The sequence below is a fragment of the Labrus mixtus genome, chromosome 5 (assembly GCF_963584025.1).
Source record: "Labrus mixtus chromosome 5, fLabMix1.1, whole genome shotgun sequence".
Lineage (NCBI taxonomy): Eukaryota > Metazoa > Chordata > Actinopteri > Labriformes > Labridae > Labrus > Labrus mixtus.
The window spans coordinates 31248978-31269526 of record NC_083616.1 but is presented as its reverse complement, the minus strand read 5'-3'; the positions used below and the strand labels follow the sequence as shown (position 1 = coordinate 31269526).

Here is a 20549-nt window from a genome sequence, read left to right as displayed (position 1 = left end):
TTCATACGGGTAGGCGGACACGACCATAAACACAAAATATCTGTCGCTGTGAAGACACGAGTTTGTGTCATAGTTCATGTTCAGTACAGAAGCCCGAAGTGGACATGCATCCATAACTTTCATTTACTCCTTTTCCTGTCATCATGAATGTTTTCCAGTTCTCTTAAGACCTGTTTTTTTATTTTTCTCATATACGTAGAGTTGCAAAATCATAAAACTATTACAGAAATGGACTTAACTTTCCTCAGTAGTGTGGGAAATGGCAGCATGGCATGTTGTGGTCCGGCCTTTAACAGTTGGTGCTTACATGCTGGGAACCAGGACCCGGGGTCCCCGAGGTTCTCAAACTGAGATTTTCTCATATTAAATAAAATCATGTTAAAACATTCCTTTGATTTTACCAATGAAAACGAGGAAAACTTTCTGTTAATTTGGGGGCGCTGTTAGCGTTGGTGATTGGTGTGCAGGCATGTGCGGAGGCTGAAGTCCTCAGGTCGGGCCGCACGAGTTAGAATCCAAACGGGGACTCCTTTCCTGCATCCCTGACTCTATCCACGTTCCTGTCTCTTCATAAAGGCATTTAAATCCCAAAATTAATCTTTAAAAAAATAACATAATTATGTTAATTTCTTTAGCGATGTGTGCTGGGGTCCTGAAGGGGGGAGGGACAGGGGCTGAGCTCTTCTTAGATACAAGAAGGGGCGGGGCTTCAAAAAAGGTCGTGACCCCCTGGTTTAGAGTTAAATGTACTGATTAGTGGACGAGGAGATGATGGTTCATCTGTTACAGTGTGTTCATATAAGATGTTTAATCAGAATCAGAATCTGGTTTTATTGCCAAGTACATTTACACATACAAGGAATTTGACTTGGTGTATTGGTGCTAAACAATTAACAAGGAAATAAAGCAGAACTAGCAACATCTTAAATAATACAGAATAAGAAGATATTACAATATATAAAATAGAATTTAAAAATGTAAAATATAAAAAACTCAAAATGTACAAAAGGTAATGTTGATGTTGTAGCTGCTTTGAAAGTCAGACACAAAATTCTGTCATGAACTGAACTCCAGTCTTTGGATAGTTTGTGATTCAGGTTTCTGCTTTCTGCAACGATTTATTCATTTCATGTTTATTTGCATAAAGACAAATAAGTACGGAGCGAGTCAATGAATTTTGACCTGCCGAGGGACTGATGTCAACGAGCTCGAAGCTAACTCTGGTACAATGAATCATATGGAAACATTCAGGTTCAATATTCTGCATGAGCCCTTTACAAATAAAATATCTACAACATTTATAGCCTTAGCTCATTTTCACAAAATACATACAACTCAACAATAGAACAACAACAAACAGACAGAACAGGACACCAACTATCAAACAACAACACAAAGTAAAAAGAGGAAGAACTGATGTAACTCAAACACCTTGGGGAACAGAACCAGCCTTAGATTAGGGGAATTAAATCTACTTTTGGTTCAAATGAAAGAAGCTTACCTCTACTAAAGTATAATTTTAGCTCCGTGTAGCGTGGCCCTTCTTTGAGTGGTTTCATAACTCCTTTTAGTATTTCTAACGTTGTACCCGCCATGTCCAGAGCAGCTATAAAAAAAAAATAACGAGCAGAACTGCAACGAGGAGAAAAAGAGGAAAGGATTTAGCTAAGTTATAGTTTATACAGGATGTTCCATTTTACATTTTGTATTTCTTCTTCTGTCTGTGGATAATGTGCAGCTACTTTCCCAGTGTTTGTGAGAGAACATAAACCTTTGTTGATCTCACGACGGGGAAGTTTTTAGTTTCATGGCAGAAAGAAATTACACAGAAAAGAGAAAAGAAACACACACATAGATAACACGGTGCACAAACATCAAGCAGATAAATAAAAGAGTTACAGAAGTAAACATGTTGCAAATTCAGAGAGAAATACAGAGCTCAAAAGCAGTTTAGAGGTTTTGCACCATTAAAAGAGCAATCTGATTTAAATGATAAACTGTATCATCAGACATTAAGGAAACATGTTGAAGTGCTGGCTTCTCTGACAACAATGCAGCAGCCAGTATGTCCTCCTTCTAACTTTAGATTCTGCTCCTGAATGCTCTGGATTTGTTTGGACCAGAGAAGGTAGGCGCTTTTAAGGCGACCCCCCCACACGGTCGTTTTGGACGCCCCTCAGTTTGTCAGATATGAGAGCAGTTATCAGGTCAACAGGTGTTGCAGCGATGGAAGCGGAGCAAGAGAAGTGGTTCAGATAGAAGTGATTGTACCCGACCTAAAAAGCCTCTGCATGTTTCTAATAAGCTCCACGAGCAGAAACGTGCTCAAACTAGGATCAATATTGGAGATGCTTTTTGAAAAATGGAGAGAGGTTAGAACACAGAAAGGTTTACAGACCCATGCAGAGCTGGATAAACACTGAAGCTTCAGAGTCCACCACATGGTGACCTGCAGAGAGGGGGGGGGGGGGGGGGGGGGAGACAGCTCTCTATGATGTTTTGAATCTGGCTGATGCTAAACGTTCCATATTGCTCTTTTAAAGTTTTTATTTTATTGCACAGAAGTGATCGAGGTTGAACTGGTGTACGAGTCCTGCAGCATGAAGTTAGGATTCTGCAGATTTTTCTTTTTTTTTTATGAATTCGTACATTTTCACAAGTTTTGGTCTCCTGGCTTTTGTTTGGTTAAACTTGCACCCAGTATTTTTTCACATAACTTTGATTGTGCACTCAACTTTTTCTCCGCGCTCTCAGGGCTCTCTGCTAACATTTCTGGTGTTTTGAACTTTCACGTTTTTGCCTCCAGATGAAGTTGTTTATTTGATGAAACATCTCGCCCTCGGGCTCCTTGTAGCATTTTCTAGTCAGATCTCAGTCGAGTGGAGCAGACGCTTCAGCCTTCAGTACATCAGCTGCAGGTTTACCCTCCTGGCCTCGACCCTTTGATGCACGTCTACCCCGCTCTCTCTCTCTTCAGCCGTCCTCTTAATAAAAGCAAAAATATCCTTACACTTTTCCATCCAGCTGAGACACATGCATCGTGTATATAAGCTAACGCAGCACAGACCGGAGCAGCCTGTGAATCCTGCTGTAATTGCATGGAACCATACGGTGTGTGCAGATGGCATCATATGTTGTTTCAAGGTGAACCGGGTTATGTAGCAACAGATACACCTCCTCAGCTGCTTGGCTGCTCTCATACCCGGTGAAGTGTACACTTTGTGTGACTCCTCTCCCCCTCCTGTGAGTGTTTACATTCTGCCTCCGTCTGGCCCACTCCCCAGCTCTGTACTGTACCTTTTTTTTTTTTTCCCCACTGAGACACAATCAGAGGTTTAGGTCATTTCCTGACTCGGCTCTTATCTCGGCCCGCTGCCTGTTTTCTGCTTCGACTGTTTGTCTCAGTTTCAGTTAAGGGGCTGAAACTTTAGCCACATCAGGCCTCACAGGAGCGGGCAGGAAGGCTGGTCCACGAATCGATTTGGTCTCAAGCCCTAAAGTACAGAAATGCAGCCCCCCCCCTTTCACCCAACCCCAGCCTCATAGATTAATGGACTTTCTGGATGGAATTACAAGTTGTCTGCCTTTACATTATAGTTCTGTCTGAAAGGGAGGAATGTCAATATTTCCACATCAGGAGGTTGTGTTATAAATGATGTGATGAAATGTCTGTGTAGGTTCTCAGTCATCCAGGTCATGGAACATTCAAAGCTTGATCCAAAGGGAACTGGACTTGGTTGTAGAGCTTGAAGACTTTTCACTTCTCCTTCAAAAGGCTTCACTTCTAAACTATCAGGTTTAGAACTGAAAGCCTCGCTCGACTGGGGCTTCAGTTGTTTTGAGAGACAATTAAAATCAGCATTGTAGGTTTGGAAAACCTCCTTAGGGGTGTAAAGGGAGTCATCTATGTTAAGGTGGAAAAATCAATATCAATAAAACCCAACTTAAACAAAATGGAAGTGTGTTTTAGTACTCAGAATCGTTCTTGGTCTCAAGACCACTTTCTGAAGGTCTTGGAATCGAAAAGCATTTTTACTCAGTCTTGGTCTCAGACTGGGCGGACTCTTGTTCCACGTCATCACTGTGATTAGAAGGAAAACGTCCCTTTCTTTAAAGGCTTTATATGTGATTTTTTGATCCAGCAGATGTCGCCCTTGAGCACCAGCATGAAACCAAAACAACTCGCGCTGCATTGTTGTGTTAGCATAATAGCTAATGCTAGCGATCTTTATTATGCTCGTATCTTCACCCTGCATGTAAATTTACCTGAAATGAGCGTGATCTAGAAACACAGTTAAGCAGTGAGTACAGTATGTTATTCTTCTTTTCTCTAGTCCCTCAATTAAACAACTTTTATATGTGAGGGGAGGAGTCAGCCGGCCGTCCCAGCGATGTAAACAAAGTGAAGATAGGACTCTGAAAACTCTGAAAACATCACAGACAGTGGGACTCGGGTGTTACACCCATTGTAGACAGTCATGACTCAGAGTTATTTTCAGAGGAGATACTTGATTTATATTATACTTAAGTGTGAAAAATCACATATAAAGACTTTAAGAACAAATAACTTCAATTCATTTGTAGTTTGATTTTTTGCCCCCGTTAAGGCCGCAACCTTCCCATTGTTGCATCTTAGTGAATGACACCCCCCCCCCCCCCCCCCCCAAGAAGGTACACAAGAAGATGATTTTTCATTGATATTTATGGTCTTGGCTCGACTCGTCCTCGATCCCTAAATGACTTGGTCTTGTCTCGGTCTTGGAGCACTCTGGTCTCGGGTTTGTCTTGGTCTCAGTCAGTGTGGTCTTTACTAAAACACCACAAAATGTTAAAATCACTCAATTTTAGTTTTTTGTCTGTGGATTGAACAGGATCGATTATTGCGTCTCCATGTGCCTTACAAACATTTATGACAGATTGGGCAAATTGGGTTTCTTCTTGCTCCCCCCTGAAAAATCAGGCCTTGCTCCCTTCATAAAAATATTTCAAAAAACATAACGCCTCGGTCATACTCGACCTGTTCACCTTCAAAATGATTCTCTCACAGTCTCTAACATAGAGCGTGAAGACGATGATGTAGAGAAGCTACTTGTTGTTTAGACGTGCCTGTTTGTGATGTGTGTTTGTGTCTGGGAGCCTTTGACTTGTCAGATTAGCCCTCTTCACGCTGCCCCCCCCCCCCCCCCCCCCCTCCTGATGCCTCACTGGGGATGACAGTGATTATGCATAATGCCCCAGCAGCAGCCAACACACTTCCCTCATTCTCCAGCGGGGAGGAAATGGGCAGCCGCTTTGAAAGCCAACAAACACCCATTCAGCTGCAAAAAAAAAAAAGCTGAGACAAAGATCTCGGGCTAAGCGGAGGGGATGAAGTGGAGAAAGCAAATGGGCGAGCGGGGGCCTTATGAACAGAAGGGGGGAGTTAATAAGGCGTCTTTGTCTCCAGGGAGGTCGATCCGCCCCTGAGGGAGGAGATGCCTTCAGTCACAGGGCACACCAGCTGAAATGATCCACGGGCTTCATTTTTATTTAACTCACCAGCAGCGAGATTTAAGAAGAAAATCAGTTCAACACACCCCCGCAATGATGACAAGAAATCTCTCTGTTCACTGTTGCCATAGAAACAGGGATCTCTACTCTGCTGAAGCCTGTGATACCCCCCTTCAGTGGTTGGGAAATTAGACAGCTGAATAACAGATCTGAAGCGAAACGTGGTCCCAAAACATCTTTTTTAGCCTCAGTAGACTCAAAGCTGTCTGTCTGAAACAGGAAATGCAAAAATAAGCTTGTAGGATCGTTTGGAAAACACGGATTACAGAGTGCTATAAAAGAAGATGCTGTGATTCTGCTGCAAGTAATGTAGGGGATAAAAGCTTCTTTAATACTGTCTTTGTTTTTACAACTTCAACCTGACTTTATTTTTCTGTTGGGTAGTGATGTAATCAAGACCGAGACAGAGACAAGACCAAGACCATAAATATCACTGAAATATCGTCAACGCGTTACTCAGACTGTAACACCGGAAAAGGTTGCGGCTGTAACCGGGGATAAAAATCAAACTACAAATGAATAAGGTCTAATAATCATGTGGTTGGAAGTGTTTGTGTGAGACTACAGCCCCTCTGAGGAAACTTAATTCATGAGCTGACAGAAATTTGTGCTGCAATTAGCATTTTAAGAGCCTTCATATTAGTTCCCTTTAGAGTCGTGGAAGTATCTCCCCTCCAGTTTCACACACGCAGTTAAATCCTCAGCTCAGTTACTTTAATGAGGACTCCTCCTCCTCCTCCTCCACACACAATCAAAGATTCATTATGAGAAGATATTAACAAATGTTTATTACCTGTCACATTACGTGTCTATTAGGGCCTGCATCATTTGAAGAAGATATGCGATATGCAAACACATCGTTCAATAATGTGATGAGGATATGAAGTGCAATAAATCACCAATAATTAAAGTTTATGAGCTATAAGTCACAGCTTTTTATTCTATCTGCTGTTCTTCATGTTATACACAAGTGGTCTCAAAGTTGGGGTCGGGACACTCTGGGGGGTCGCAAGACACTGAGAAGGGGTTCGTGAGAATTCTTCCAAACACATATCAAAATTAAAAATTACTTAAAATTGCATATTTTACCCATTTTTGTCAAAACATGTGAAAAAAAAAAAGATCAAGAGATTAATTCTTCTACCATTACGAAGATAACATGACAGTGTTCAGGCTGTTCTTTTGTGTCCTTCTAATTCCAGTGTTTGGATCGTGTACCCGATGTTTTAACCACCTCCATGGACAGATTGGGTCCCCAGTCTCTAGCACCTTATTTTTGGGGGTCATGGGCTGAAAAGTTTGGGAACCCCTGTTCTACACAATACCTGCGTATCCTGCGCAATACCTGCGGAATACCTGCGCGTTTCTCCTGAATCCAAAAATAGAATTTTTCACCTTCACTTTAGGTTTATTTTAAGACAGGACAGTGGATAGAGTCTGAAACAGGGAGAGAGAGAGAGAGTGGGGAATGACATGCAGGAAAGGAGCCACAGGTCGGATTTGAACCCGTGCACCCTGACCTGAGGATCACAGCGTCCGTATTTAAGGCACACACTAACCACTAGGCTACGGTTGCCCGATGTTTTACATATTTTGATACTTAACAAAACAAGTGCGATAAAATGCGCAGCGTTCAGAACTGATTATTTACACGATGCAAAACTTGCAGAAGTGACGACAGAAGAAAGGATCAGCAGTGATGGAGGCTTTCCAAATCTTTTTGATACTTTACATTTTTTTGACACCACATAAATCTCCTTTCATTTATTGACCATAAGTGTTTAAAAGTTTGAAAAACGGCGTCCATGTCATTAGACGTAGATGTGCAGGAGAGGAAAGAAGTCATCAGAATTTGCAGGCGAACTAAGTTGGCAATGCTTTTGTGCAATATGGACGGTGTGCAGTCTGCAATTTTTCTGATTGCAAACAAATATCGTTGCATATTTGGTGCCGAGGACTTCTATTTTTTGTTGCCATGGTATCGAAAAAGGTATCATATGATGGTGAAAATTCTGTTATCATGGCAACCCTGGCAGTGTGAAATAAACGACTCTGTAAACTGCAGAGACAAAAAGAAGGTCCGCTGTGTTGAAAGGATCCTTTCTCTTGTCCCTGACTGTTGCATCTTTATTCCTCTAATGCATGTGAGCCCTGTAAGAGGAGTTTTATGATGCTTTTATGGTGGAAATGTGTCTCAGCGATGATAAAAAAATATGAAATACAGGCCTGTTGACACATGACCCCCCCCCCCCCCCCCCCCCCATGACGATGACACAGCATCAAACAAACAGTAAACCTGCTGCTGACATAAGGCCAGGGCCGTGAGGAGTAATCAGTTTATACTCTCGGGTCTGATAGAGATAAGCAGATCAGCTGTTTAGCCGGCTATGATGCAGCAGGGGAGCGCGGCTGATAAAAAAAAAAAAAAAAAAAAAGGACTTGTAGTGGATTGGCAGGGATTGTGTTTGGAGAGGAGGTTGGGTCAGAGTTTGTCTGATCACAGCCAGAGACGCAGAGATGAGACTGCTGTGTGATCCGGTGAAATAAACCCTGCCAGCCCACACAGATGTTCTTTTTCTAGCTTGGCCCCGCCTGCCCTCTGAGACACGGGCGCAACCTTTACGACATGTGGCTGGCAGACCCCTGTTACACAACCCAAGGGCCGGGGCGATGCATCCACACCAGTCGGATTTGTTGTCTTCTGCCTGGAGGGAGCGCGGCTCTTTGCTCTGATTTTGTGGATGTGTGTGCCTCAAAGAGAAGAGAAGAGTAGAAAGTGACATAACCTCCTCCTCCTCCTCCTCCTCCTCCTCCTCCTCTGTGCTCCTCTCCCTGATAACTGGAATCTCAGCTGAGGAGCAGCAGGGGAGGGTTGTTACCATGCTAATTCACCCTGCTCCCCCCTCTGAAAACACAGGGAAGCCAGCTGAGAGAGAGAGAGAGAGAGAGAGAGAGAGACAGAGAGAGAGAGAGAGAGAGAGAGAGAGAGGCCAGAAAAAGAGTGTCTTTCACAGCACTTTGGCTCTTTATCATCGCTTTAATTGTGAGTTGGCATGGCGATGAACAGCCCTCATAATGGCAGCAGCTGGGGGGGTGATGTGGGAGAAAGAGGGGAGGGAGGTAGGGGTGCATCTAGATGTTATGTAACACCGTCGACCGGCCGGCCTTCAGCATGCTGCCCCCACTTGTGGAATTTGCATATCTATTGACGTGCTGTATATCAAAAAGGTTTAAACCGTTTTTCACTTGTGCATGAACACTGTGGGTTCTCCCATTGAAGCCTTGTCTCTCTCTTTTTCTCCTCCCTCAGGTCCTTCGTACTCATGTGATGGTGCGTGTCGGAGGGGGCTGGGACACATTAGAGCACTATTTGGACAAGCATGACCCGTGTCGCTGCGCTGCTTTCGGTGAGGTCACTTCCTCCTCCCTGACAGCTCGTTACAAAACGTCTCCATTGTTGTTGTGTTTCTGTGTTGCATCATTTTTTACATTGTATTCAAAATGATTCACAGATCATGTGTCATGCTCTGGAATCAGACACTGAAGATCTGCAAGGTTGACAAATACATTTCTTAAAATTCAGTCAGAAGTGAGACAGCAGCCCAAACTGCTTCTGTCAGTTCACATATTCAAGTTTTCTGCTGTTAGCTTGAATTGTTATATCACCCAGGAACAGACTGTTTTAAAAGAGACTGGAGGAACATATTTTAGATCTTAAAGTCTTTATATGTTATTTTTAACACTTAAATATAAATCAAGTATATCCTCTGAAAATAACTCTGAGTCATGACTGTCTACAATGGGTGTAACACCCGAGTCCCACTGTCTGTGATGTTTTCAGAGTTTTCAGAGTCCTATCTTCAGTTTGTTTACATCGCCGGGACGGCCGGCTGACTCCTCCCCTCGTGTATAAAAGTTGTTTAATTGAGGGACTAGAGAAAAGAAGAATAACATACTGTACTCACTGCTTAACTGTGTTTCTAGATCACGCTCATTTCAGGTAAATTTACATGCAGTGTGAAGATACGAGCGTAATAAAGATCACTAGCATTAGCATGCTAACACAACAATGCAGCGCGAGTTGTTTTGGTTTCATGCTGGTGCTCAAGGGCGACATCTGCTAGAAGCCTTTAAAATCCATGCAAGTTTTTCAAGATAATTTTAGTTCTAATGCCTCAGAATGTTTTATTATTACAAGAACCAGTGACAAAAATAAACATATATATAAAACACATAGACCTAGAATAATGTGGTATCAATTAATGAAGCAACTTTGCTAAGTGACCTTTTTGATGGACTCTGCACATGCCCTATTTTTCTCAATTGTTGTATCAATCAATCAATTAATCTTAACTTGTGTAGCAACAACTCATTCCAAATGATATCTCAAGACACTTTACAAAGAGAGCAGAGTCCTCATTTACAAAAACCCAACATTAATCCATCACGAGCACTTTGAGCAGCATTCAGCAAAGTTAGAGAGGCAGAAACCTGGAGCAGAAGCAGACTCAGACGTCTGCTGAGACTGTGTCGAGGTGTAGAGGGGATAGAGGGCGATGCAGGAAGAAGGAGAAGGAGAGAGACAAACTGAGCAACAGCAGAAAGAAAGATTTAAAGCTTCAATGCCAGTTATAAAGTTAACAGTGTGTATGGAATCAGCAGGGACGATGTATGATAATAGACTGATCATCTGGTACAACACATCTGTTGTAGAGCTGTCTTAGGTTCAGCACTGTCTGACATTACCCGCTGTCTTCTTCTTCTTCTTCTTAGGCTGATAAACATCTGTCCACGTTCCCCTCATTCAGAGTCAAGAAGTCGACAGGAAAATCAGTCTATGCTGCTGAAATATCGATTTTTTGTTCCGTCCCTATTTTCTACTGCTGCTTTCATACATAGTGACAACATGGATTTGGATAACTAGGATACATATTAGGGCTGGGAAATATATATCGAGTTTTTAAGATATATCGATATGTTTTCAAACAAGATAACGGGTAAGACAATATCGTTAATATGGATTTAGTTTATGTTTCATTAAAATAACGGTCACCTTTTTCCTCATCTCACTGATGATGACTGACTGTCTGTCCCTCTTCACCCTGCTCCTCCTCTCTCTCTCTTTTATTGTATTTAAGTAACATTTTTAAATTCACAAACAGGTAGTTTATATGTTTTCACTGTTATTAAAATATGATATATATCGAGTATCGCCATTCAGCTGATCAATATCGATATATGAGTTTTGGTCCATATCTTCCAGCCCTAACACATATCTGTGTCTATTATGTCATAAATCTGTTTTACACACTTGTTTTCAATCTGTCTCGTCAGCCCATCGATACCACCAGGCTAAAGCCAGCGGTCAGGGTCAGGGCGCCCACAGCAAGTCGTCGAGCGCCCACTCCTCCCGCTCCACCAGCCCCGGTCCACACTGGAGAAACGAAGGCATCGCACCTTACAAACCCACGGCTCCGAACGCGGCTCCTTCTTCTTCCTCCGCCTCCTCCTCCGCCGCGCGGCCCGGCCGCTCCCAGAATCCCTCGGCCCCCTCAGAGCTGGACTCCGGCGCGGTCCGCCCTCTGCTCCCACGGCCGCCACGGGACCGCTCAGAACCCCGACACTTTAATCCTCTCAGGTGACTGTGTGGGAATAAGTGTGTTACCATGATCAAGAAATTAATCTCTTTAGTAGCCTGGCAGGCCACCGTGGGATTTTGATGCTCTTATGTGCCCGCAGACGAGGCGCCAGCCAGAAAGACACACAAACACACACAAACACACACATATACACACATATACACACACACTGGGAACTGAAAATATACACAAACACACTTGCCAGGAAGCCACAGATTAGACCAGAGCAGATTTATCTAATCTCAGGTGACATTGACCAGATAAATCTGTCTCACACAGCCGCCCTGCAGCACATCATCGTGGCTTTAACGCACAAACCAAAACATTTTGACTTAACCACAGTTTCCTCTCTCTCTTCAGTCTGCTGCTTTCATTCAGTTTGTTCAGCTATCATCTGCCTGAAAGTGGCTTTGATTCTGTGTGAGCCGACTAACAGATGGTCTGAATTAGTAAGAAGCTACTGACAGATGAAACAACACATATCTGAAATGCTCCTGCAGAGACACATGGTGATAAATAGAGGAGTGGCATGGCTGATTACTCCTCTTTTTTCATGTTTTTTTAAAGATAACATCTCCCTCTCGATGAAACGTTTAAAGGTCAGGCCGCTCACATACTTACCCTTTTTTTAAAATGTGAGGCTGCCATTGTTCAACACAACTTGGAGCTGAATGCCGGGTTTCATTCGGCTCATTTTAGTTCTGGTTGATGGCTCGGACCAGACGTCAAGGCATCATCAGCTCGTTGGAATTAACCCCGTGTGGGTGGGGCATCCCCCTTTCAAGTTCGCCAGACTAGCTCAAGACTAATCCGACAACTATCCCTGGACAACTGCTCGCAGCTAACTGTGGAAGTAGGTCAACAGGTGGGCTGCGTGCAGGCTGATTACCATGCCTGAGTGTATGCAAATCTCATTTCTGAGGATAAATTTAGAAGTAATGGAGTGATGAGGCGCTAAGTGAAGACACAACAGGGGATCTAAATTTAAACAAAACTTTATCCTCTGCAGCCACAACACAGGGCTGAAGCATGCTCCTACAACGACAGGCGTTCATTCGATTAGACAAAAACTTTAAACAATGTTTTCAGATGCTTTCAAAGTTTCATGTACTGAACCCTGTGAGAGAGAGACCGGCCAGTACGCCATCATGACACGCCGAGAAACAGAGATGATGCCTTTACTTTTAACACACTGAAAACGTCGAGATAAATTCAGGACAGTGTGTCCCCTGAAAAGTTCTAAAGTTTTAAAGATTATGTTTAATGTGGTAAAACATCTTTCTGACTTTTTTTTTTTTTTTTAACAATATGTTTATTGAGTTTTAAACATTTTTCCAAGACACACAATTACAATTAAATAAATTCTAAGGAGAAAGAAATATATATATATACACATTTATAAAATACTATGGGGGAAAAGTAAAATATAATAATACAAAATAAAAATAAAATATTTTTGTCCGTATTAAATAAAAATAAAACAATAAATAAAAATAACCAAAGGGAGTACATTGCCATATATGATTTGTTAATCACAAATATTCTGCCTGAGAACAGTTTCTACATGTAGATTCTGAGTGTTTGATGTGTTTGTGCTTGTTTTACTGTGCTTGTAATCTCGACGGCGTTGGAAATGAGGGAAACCTCAGCGTCTTTTCGAGAATAAATAAAGGTTTGAAATGAAATGAGAAATATGTTGACACACCAGACATGGATTTTTGTCTGATTAAAGGAGGGGAAGTTTTATGTTGTGTTACAAAAACTCCACTAATTTGGTTTCATAGTAGATCTAAATGTCTCTTTGTCTCCTTCATTGTAGGAATAAGGAGACGATGTTACCCTTGACAAGACGCCTGTCTGGAGACAGTGACTCGTCTACAGCGTCCTCTAAAGGAGGAGGCGGAGGGGGGCGCCACTCTCTCGGTGTCGCGTCACGGCGCTCCGGGGAAGAGGTCGTCCTGATGGTCAACCGGAAGGAGGGGAAACATTTGATCGAGCGGCCCGCAGCTGGAAATCAGTCCCCGTCCGCGCGCACCTCGCTGCCTCGTGCGCGGAGCCAGTCGCGGGAACGCTCCGCGCTCGCTCCCATTATCAAACCGAACCCGCCGCAGGGATCCTCTGACGGGTCGAGGACGTCCCGCACCGAGAGGGGCCGCTCCCTGGGGAACGACGGGCTCCGGAGGCTCCACGCTCCGCGCTCCCACAGTCAGAGTAAAGTGTCCAGCCGTACGCGGTCCGGCGACGCCAGTCCGGGACCGGCCCCCTGCCACAGAGAGCCTCAGCCCCCGCACCCCGACAGACGAGAGGAGCTGCGAGCCAAACAAGCGCCACAGTCCTCCCCTCGAGTGGGCGGAGGCTTCGCTAAGAGACAGTCGTCCTCGTGCTCTAACTCGCCCGTCAAAGGGGTTCAGAACAGCGCCAGCAGCCCCAGCAAGAAGACCATAACGACCCCCAGACCTCCTGCCCCCCGATCCCCCTCCGTCGGAAAGAGCCGACTGCTTCCACCCGTCAACTCAGGAGGTCGACGTTCACCGCACTCATCTCCTCGCAATGCTCACCACCACGCCATCCGCCCCCCTCGGGCGTCGCAGGGGCCGCGCTCTGCCGGCCGAGGTCACAACAGGAACTGGTCTGGCCAGGAGCGCCAGGAGCCCGAAGAGGACGGACTTGGACTCGGCTTCCAGATGCTGCCGGCGCTAGACCCCCAGAAGGAGCAGGACCTGTATCGCAGCTTTGAGGCCGAGTTCCTGGCCAACACACAGCAGGTTAAAGGGGGGGTCAACAGGCCCCGAGGAGGAGCGACCCTGCAGGGTGCCGGGACTCGTTTGCTGCCGGCGCCCGCTGATCCCAACGTGACCGACTCGGCTTACTCCTCCTCCAACTCGTCGTCCTCCTCCCTGAACGTCGGGGCGAAGATAGGAACTCTGCCTGAGCTCAGGGAATCCAAGAGGACTCACCCCCGTCACATCCAACTGGACGACCCCTTAAATCTACTTTATGGACAAAACCCGGGAGGAGGAGCGCCCAACTTCGGTCATCAGGGAGAGCCTGAGCACTGGGGGCAGCGAGGAGGGGGGCTCAAGAAGCTCCCGGCCATCTCCAGCTCCCTAGAAGAGCGGGAGCTTCCGTCTTCCCCGCCCGTTGTTGAAGACACAGAATCAGACGTGTTGATGAATCCGCTCCCCTCACAGTCCGCTTTCCACTGTCGGAACATGAACGGAGACCACGGGGGGCTGACGGGTCAGCGGGGCTGGGGGCCCGAGGGAGATGTTCCTCTGGAGAATCACCAGCCCAACCTACCGTACGAACTAGAAAACGGGGACAACAATGACGACCTCCCGCCCCCGGAGGCCTGTCCGTCACCTGTGGCCCTGCCCCCCTCTGAGGACTGCTCCTTCCAGGACTCATCGAGTGAGAACTCCTCCATGTGCTTCAGCCTGAGCGAATCCCACTCCGAGTCCCCCCCGCCGGCGTCGCCCATGACTAACGGGGGTGGCAGCGCAGAGGTGCAGACCAGGAGGGGGCAAAAGAAGACCGACAGGGCGGACCCCATCTCCAAGAACAAACTGAGGGACAGGATCAGACCTCGCACTGACAACAGGCCGGAGAACAGCCCCTCGCGTATCCCCACCCCGCGCAGCTACAGAGACACACTGTCCCCCTGCCAGACCCCGCCCATGTCCCCTCAGAGCTTGAGATCCATTGGCCGCCCAACCACGTACAAGAACATGCACCAAGCCTTCGCAGATTTGATCCAAACTCAACCATGCTCCCCGTCTATGGGGAACAAAGACTGCTCCTACCCGGGACAGTCGGCGAGTCTGGACTCTGAAGCTTGGATGTAGCACATGTTGAACAGCGGGTGTTATCAAGAACTTTTGACTACTGTGTAAAAAAAAAAAAGAGACTTAAGACTGGGCTATAGACTGTTCTCACTGCATGTCTAACACTCCTTTCTTTTTCACATAGCTCCTCCCCCTGCAGGGGTTCACATTGCTTTTATTTTGCACTCAAGCCAAACTATTTATTACCAAAGGAATGGTCTTTATTATTACTTTTACTGTCATTTTAACGTGTGCATGGGGATGCTTTTGCCAATCATTACAGGTTTTTTTTTTTTGCAAGACACTTGTGAAGTTCTCATGGTTGATACAGAGATAGAGAGAGAGCATATGTGCTGCCATGTGCCCCACTGGAGGGGGCATGGTGAAGTGCCAGGGATCTAAAGCTGCGACACTAGAGTAAACACTAAACCTCCAGTCAGGTGGGATGGCTCCCTCTAGTGGTGTGCCACAGTATCTCTGCTTGCCTTGATAGTCTAAATACTGTGATGTTCTCAGTCTTTGGACATTAGTGGTCTTCATATATGACTCATATCTACAATATACTCAGACAACATAGACAGAGGTTCATAAACACTTCATGCACCACCGCTCTTTGTACAGATATCTGCTGTTACTAATGTCTCATCCCACCTTTATCACAGCACTTAATATAGCCATGAAAGGTAACTTTTTCTTTGAGATTGCTTTAGGTGTTACAGGTTTTTAAATATTATGTTTTCAGGCGGTTAAACATCTTCTGACTTTTAAGTGGATTTTAAAATATTAGGAGCAGTGGAGGTTGTGTTGCTTTGTGTCACTGTCACTGAAACAGAAATGCTGTTGAGCACTCTTTCCTCTGACCAAACTGTCCTCTGGATGCTTCATAATATTCATGTACAAAAGTGAAGAGAATGAATGTGTAAATACACGTCGATGTGCTCGCTGATATGAGTGAGTGTTATGTATATAGAAGGCATTGGAAAATACATTTTAATGTACATATTCACTGTTCTGTGCGGCCTTAGCTATGCAATATTGGTATTTGAAATGCCTTGACAATTCCCTTTGCCTTAAAACGTATTCGCAGGTTAGTTTTTTGAATGTTTCTGCTCAACATCGCTAATGTGGGAAAAAAAAGTGAGGATTATTGCCAACTTAATTTTAAATTACACTTGATGTATGTGACCAATTCATGCGTAAGACTTTACATTAACGCCCGGTAACCTACCCGGCAGATGGATTTTTTAAGACGCGGCACAGTCTGTGGTGCCATCTAGTGGCTAAAGTGAGAATTGTTGTTTCACAGGGGGAAAAAAAGAGTTTTGCCCTTTCTTCCAGAAAGTTTTGAATGCTCGCTGCTGATTAAAGCAAATAGAGCCAACAACGTTGATTTTAATGGTTGTCAAAATGTTTAACACTTCCATACTTTTCGATACCACTTGTTTTAAAACGTCACAAATGCCAAAATGTTTATGATCGATAGTATCCAAAACTCTGGATCTTCAGTCATAATTTTAACTGAAAGCTGCTCGGGCTAAAGAGAGAGAGAGCACTGTGGAAACTGCAGAAATGCGTTGGCAACGTTTTGTTACAAACGTATTTGTGCAGTTGAGACAGTGTGCAGCAGTTTGTCTGATTTATGAGGGAATGACCAAATATTAGGTGCCTAAAGGACTTGTATCGTTTCTGCCGTGGTATCGAAAAAGGTGTTGACATCTTGAGTTTCTTCCTGTGTGCAGCACGGCATAAATAATAGACACTGTAACTGGATATTATTACAAAACTCTTGTTAAATCTATAGAGGTCAGATCCGTACCGGTACAGTATGTTTGTGGTATTCAACAAGTGTGGACTTTAATTTATTTGAAAGTGGGATCATGGGAATTGTAGTGTAGTGTTGGTGCCCTGCAAAAACTTTTTAGCATGCAAAAGAAAAAAATGTTGTCAATCAATCAATCGAGAGAAGTTTGTGGACTTTTTGTGAACATCTTCTTTTGCAGGGCACCGACACAATGAAAAGGCAAGAAAAAAAAAAGAGTGTGCATATAGTTGTGTACATACTGTCTGAGGATATGTACAGAGTGAGAGTGAAGATGGGGTCGAGGTTGGTCTAATTTATTTATTTAAGAAACTGTATCTCTTTGGACTCTAATGACATCTGTCTCCCCGGTGCAGATAAGTGAGCTGTAAGTGTGTGTAGGGAAGAAGTGGGGATTATCTCAGTTTACTGTAAAGTATGGAAGCCCTAAGTGGACAAACATACATGCATTTTACTTTTAGTCCTTTTTTCCCTCTGATAACGAGTCATTTTTCCATCTGTTTTCTCCACTTCTTAACTTATTTATGTTGTTATCTTGAGATAACAGAGCTGGTTTTCATGTGAAAATGATTTCTTGAGATCTTGAGAAAGCGACTGACATAAACTCGTCGTCGTGGCTATTTGTTATTACAAAAATGCTTAAGGTTCGCAAATGGCCACTGATGCACCTTTCCAGTTGATTTTGTACGCAGGCAGTAAGTCCATTCAAGAGTCACTTTTCATTATTTTATACAGATCATTTAATGCTGCATCTTATTGATGTGTCCCTGCATGGTGCATCACCTCACAGTGACACACCTGCAACCTTTAAATGCTGCCTATCAGCCTTAGTGCTTGGTAAGGTGCTTACAATGGTGTTTGCAAAGATAACTAAATGCAAAAATAAACAATAATTGTTGAAGTGGCTCCTGGGCTGCATGGTGGTGCAGTGTAGTTGCCTCACAGCGAGATGGTTCCTGGTTAGAATTCCTGTCGTTTGCAGGTTCTCCCTGTGTATCTTTCCGGGTACTGCGACTTCCTCCCACAGTCCAAAGACTTGTCGTTGGGTCAATTGGTGACTCTAAACTGCCGAACGGGAAAAGCGGTAAAGATTAATGGATGGATGGAAATGGCTCCTACACTCGTTGTCATGGGAATTACCAAAAAACCTCCCACGATAACAAGATAAATAAGTGGAGATCCTGATAAAACAACCGAAATGTTCTCTTTTATCAAGTGAAATCGGAGTGAAATAAAATGTATAGATGCATGTCCTCTTAGGGCTTCCTTAGTAAAGAGAAAGAATCCTTAAAAAAAAGGATTACCCTGGAGACAAACCCAACATAATTGGGATTTTCTGCAATATTCAGATATGAGATTATTTGATCAAATTTTGACTCCTAAATTCTACAAAGTATTTATAATATATCCGTGTTTTAGGGCTACACTGACTCGATGTGTAGCTGGTTATGAGTTTCACTTGTATTAACAGATGTTTAAATGTGTTCTGATTGTTTTAAAGTTGAACTTGTTTGGGCTTTTTTTCGATACAGCTGTGTTTTGATCAGCTGTTGTTTCAAACGGAGGTGATCTGTAACATGCCGTCACGTTTAGTGTCACTCAGCCTGCTCTTTGTTCAGCACAACTTTGAACATTTCAAGGAACTCTCTCTCTCCCTCTTTCTCCTTCTCTCTATCCCTAATCAACGAAAATCTGAATGTTCACGATCAGACAATTCATTGTTTGCTAATGTCACTATAAAACTTCAGTTTAATGTACAGGTTGCTTGACATTGTAAAATTTGTATGAAACAGCAATACTGCAACATTTCACTGTTTTTCTTTTGGAGTTGGAAATGCCGTCAAGTTGTTCTTGTAATAAAAATGTTCCTCTGAAGTTGAAGAAGTTTATTTCATTGTTTTTTTTATGTGGTGCTTTGCAAAAAAAGGTTTCAAGTCTCTGAACAAAACAGCTAGCAGAAATGATTTAAAAATGAGTTAAATTTGCTTCCTCGAGAAAGAATTTAAATATTAAGATGGATTGTAACAATATTTGTTTTCATGCACAATCAGATTAACCATCTTTTTCTACTCAAAACTGCATGTTATACAGCTGTATGGTTCTGTACCAGGTACCTGGTTTGAATCCCCATCGGACCTCTCTGTGTGGCGCTTGCATGTTCTCCGGGATTGACTGGCGAACAGTCCAGTGTGTGACCTCTCGCCCAATGACAGCTGGGAACGGCTCCGAACGGTAAAAGCCATAAAGATAATGGATGGACTTCTTATGATTGTTTCACAAGATGTAAGATACTGTACTCATCCTGTTTTAATCCAGTTACCTGATGGCTTTAGTGAATATGTTTCTGCCATAAGTCCCAAAAACATGCAACAAAACTTGAGGGGTTTATTATGTGGTTATGAAGCAGAATGAAATCAACATTGATATCTCTATTTGAGCTACAAAGCAGAAGAGACCGTTAGCATAAAGATTTTCTATCTGCAGATATTAGTTTGAGATATTTGAAAGCTGTCCTGTGGGGTAGGTGTCAGACCAAGTGATTAAAAGTAAATTGTAGAAACAGCCTTTATTCATATTTTCATGGCAATAATTCTTGATGAGAAATAATTAGAGTACAATTTAATATCTATTTATTAACTTGTTCGCACAAGATTATTATTATTCTTTTTAACTTTTTGGGTCCACGAGGACTCTGTGAGGATACATTTAGTTGTTAAAAACACGACTAATGGTACGCTGTCATGATCAGCAAAGAATCAAATGTACTAACTTTGTCCACAGGGGGCGCCAACACAAGAGCATTAAGTATGTGCAGAGCAGAAACAACCAGCCTACTAAATACTACTTTTGGAGAGTTGTTGAACAAACCCTTTGGTTAATTTCTCAATCTTGATTTGTATTGCACCAATTCACAACAAATATGATATAAAATATTATAACAAACACAATAAGAGACTCACAAACATATGCAACCTTCAAAACACACCTCAAACAAGTCTGTGACCACCTTTAACCTTTAACCTCTATTATTGTCTTGTGTCACTTGTGCCTTTGTAATTATTATTTGTAATTTGTCTTTCTCTCTTACCTGCCGAGGGACAACAGATGGAAAGTAGCACTTCTGCTATAATCTGGCATCTTTACAGCTGTAATTGTTACAGCTGTTCATTAATATGCACCGACCCTAACAAATAAATAAATAAATAATAAAAAAAACATGTTGTCTGCAGACACTTACAAAAAGAGAAGGTCAGACTGTATACTCTTTAGTTAGATTATTTATAAAGACCCCATGAGCAAAGCACTAAGTTACAATGGACGGACTAATTCAAATATTAATATTAGACTGTGTGTGTATTTCCATTTGTGGGGTGGTTTTGTGGAATGGTCTTGACGAAACGATTAAACAAAGTATGAATATAATGCAATTTAAAAAAATGTACAAAAGATATGTCTTTGAAAAGTACAGAAATGAGGAAGGAGAATGTAAATCTCACAGATGTTAATGGCGCCTGTTCATTTTGTTCTTTTTTTGTATTGTCCGTTTAGTTTATTTTATTGGATTTTGCATTTTGTTAATGGTGAAGAATGGGGGTAGGACTTGACAAGCCTAGGCTTCTTCCTATCCCTTTTCAAACGAGTCAAATGTGTATTATATTGAAATTGGCTTTTTTATTTTATTTTTTTTTATTTTTTTATTTTTTTTCCATTTGTTTA

At 43.1% G+C, this 20549-nt stretch overlaps 2 protein-coding genes across 2 annotated transcripts in view; both read left to right on the top strand.

Annotated features, from left to right (window-relative positions):
* Positions 1 to 2344, top strand: part of emid1 (EMI domain containing 1) — a 120748-nt gene extending 118404 nt beyond the window's left edge. The window contains exon 16 of the transcript XR_009673152.1: positions 2225 to 2344. The gene's annotated coding sequence lies outside the window, so the exon portion shown is untranslated. The remainder of the gene's footprint in view (positions 1 to 2224) is intronic.
* Positions 1 to 18707, top strand: part of gas2l1 (growth arrest-specific 2 like 1) — a 34574-nt gene extending 15867 nt beyond the window's left edge. The window contains exons 2-5 of the mRNA XM_061039253.1: positions 1 to 9; positions 8861 to 8957; positions 10885 to 11188; positions 13009 to 18707. The exon at positions 1 to 9 is cut by the window's left edge and continues 99 nt beyond it. Of these exons, the coding sequence (XP_060895236.1) occupies positions 1 to 9; positions 8861 to 8957; positions 10885 to 11188; positions 13009 to 15034 (2436 nt within the window). The 3' untranslated portion in view covers positions 15035 to 18707. The remainder of the gene's footprint in view (positions 10 to 8860; positions 8958 to 10884; positions 11189 to 13008) is intronic.
* Positions 18708 to 20549: the final 1842 nt, after the last annotated feature.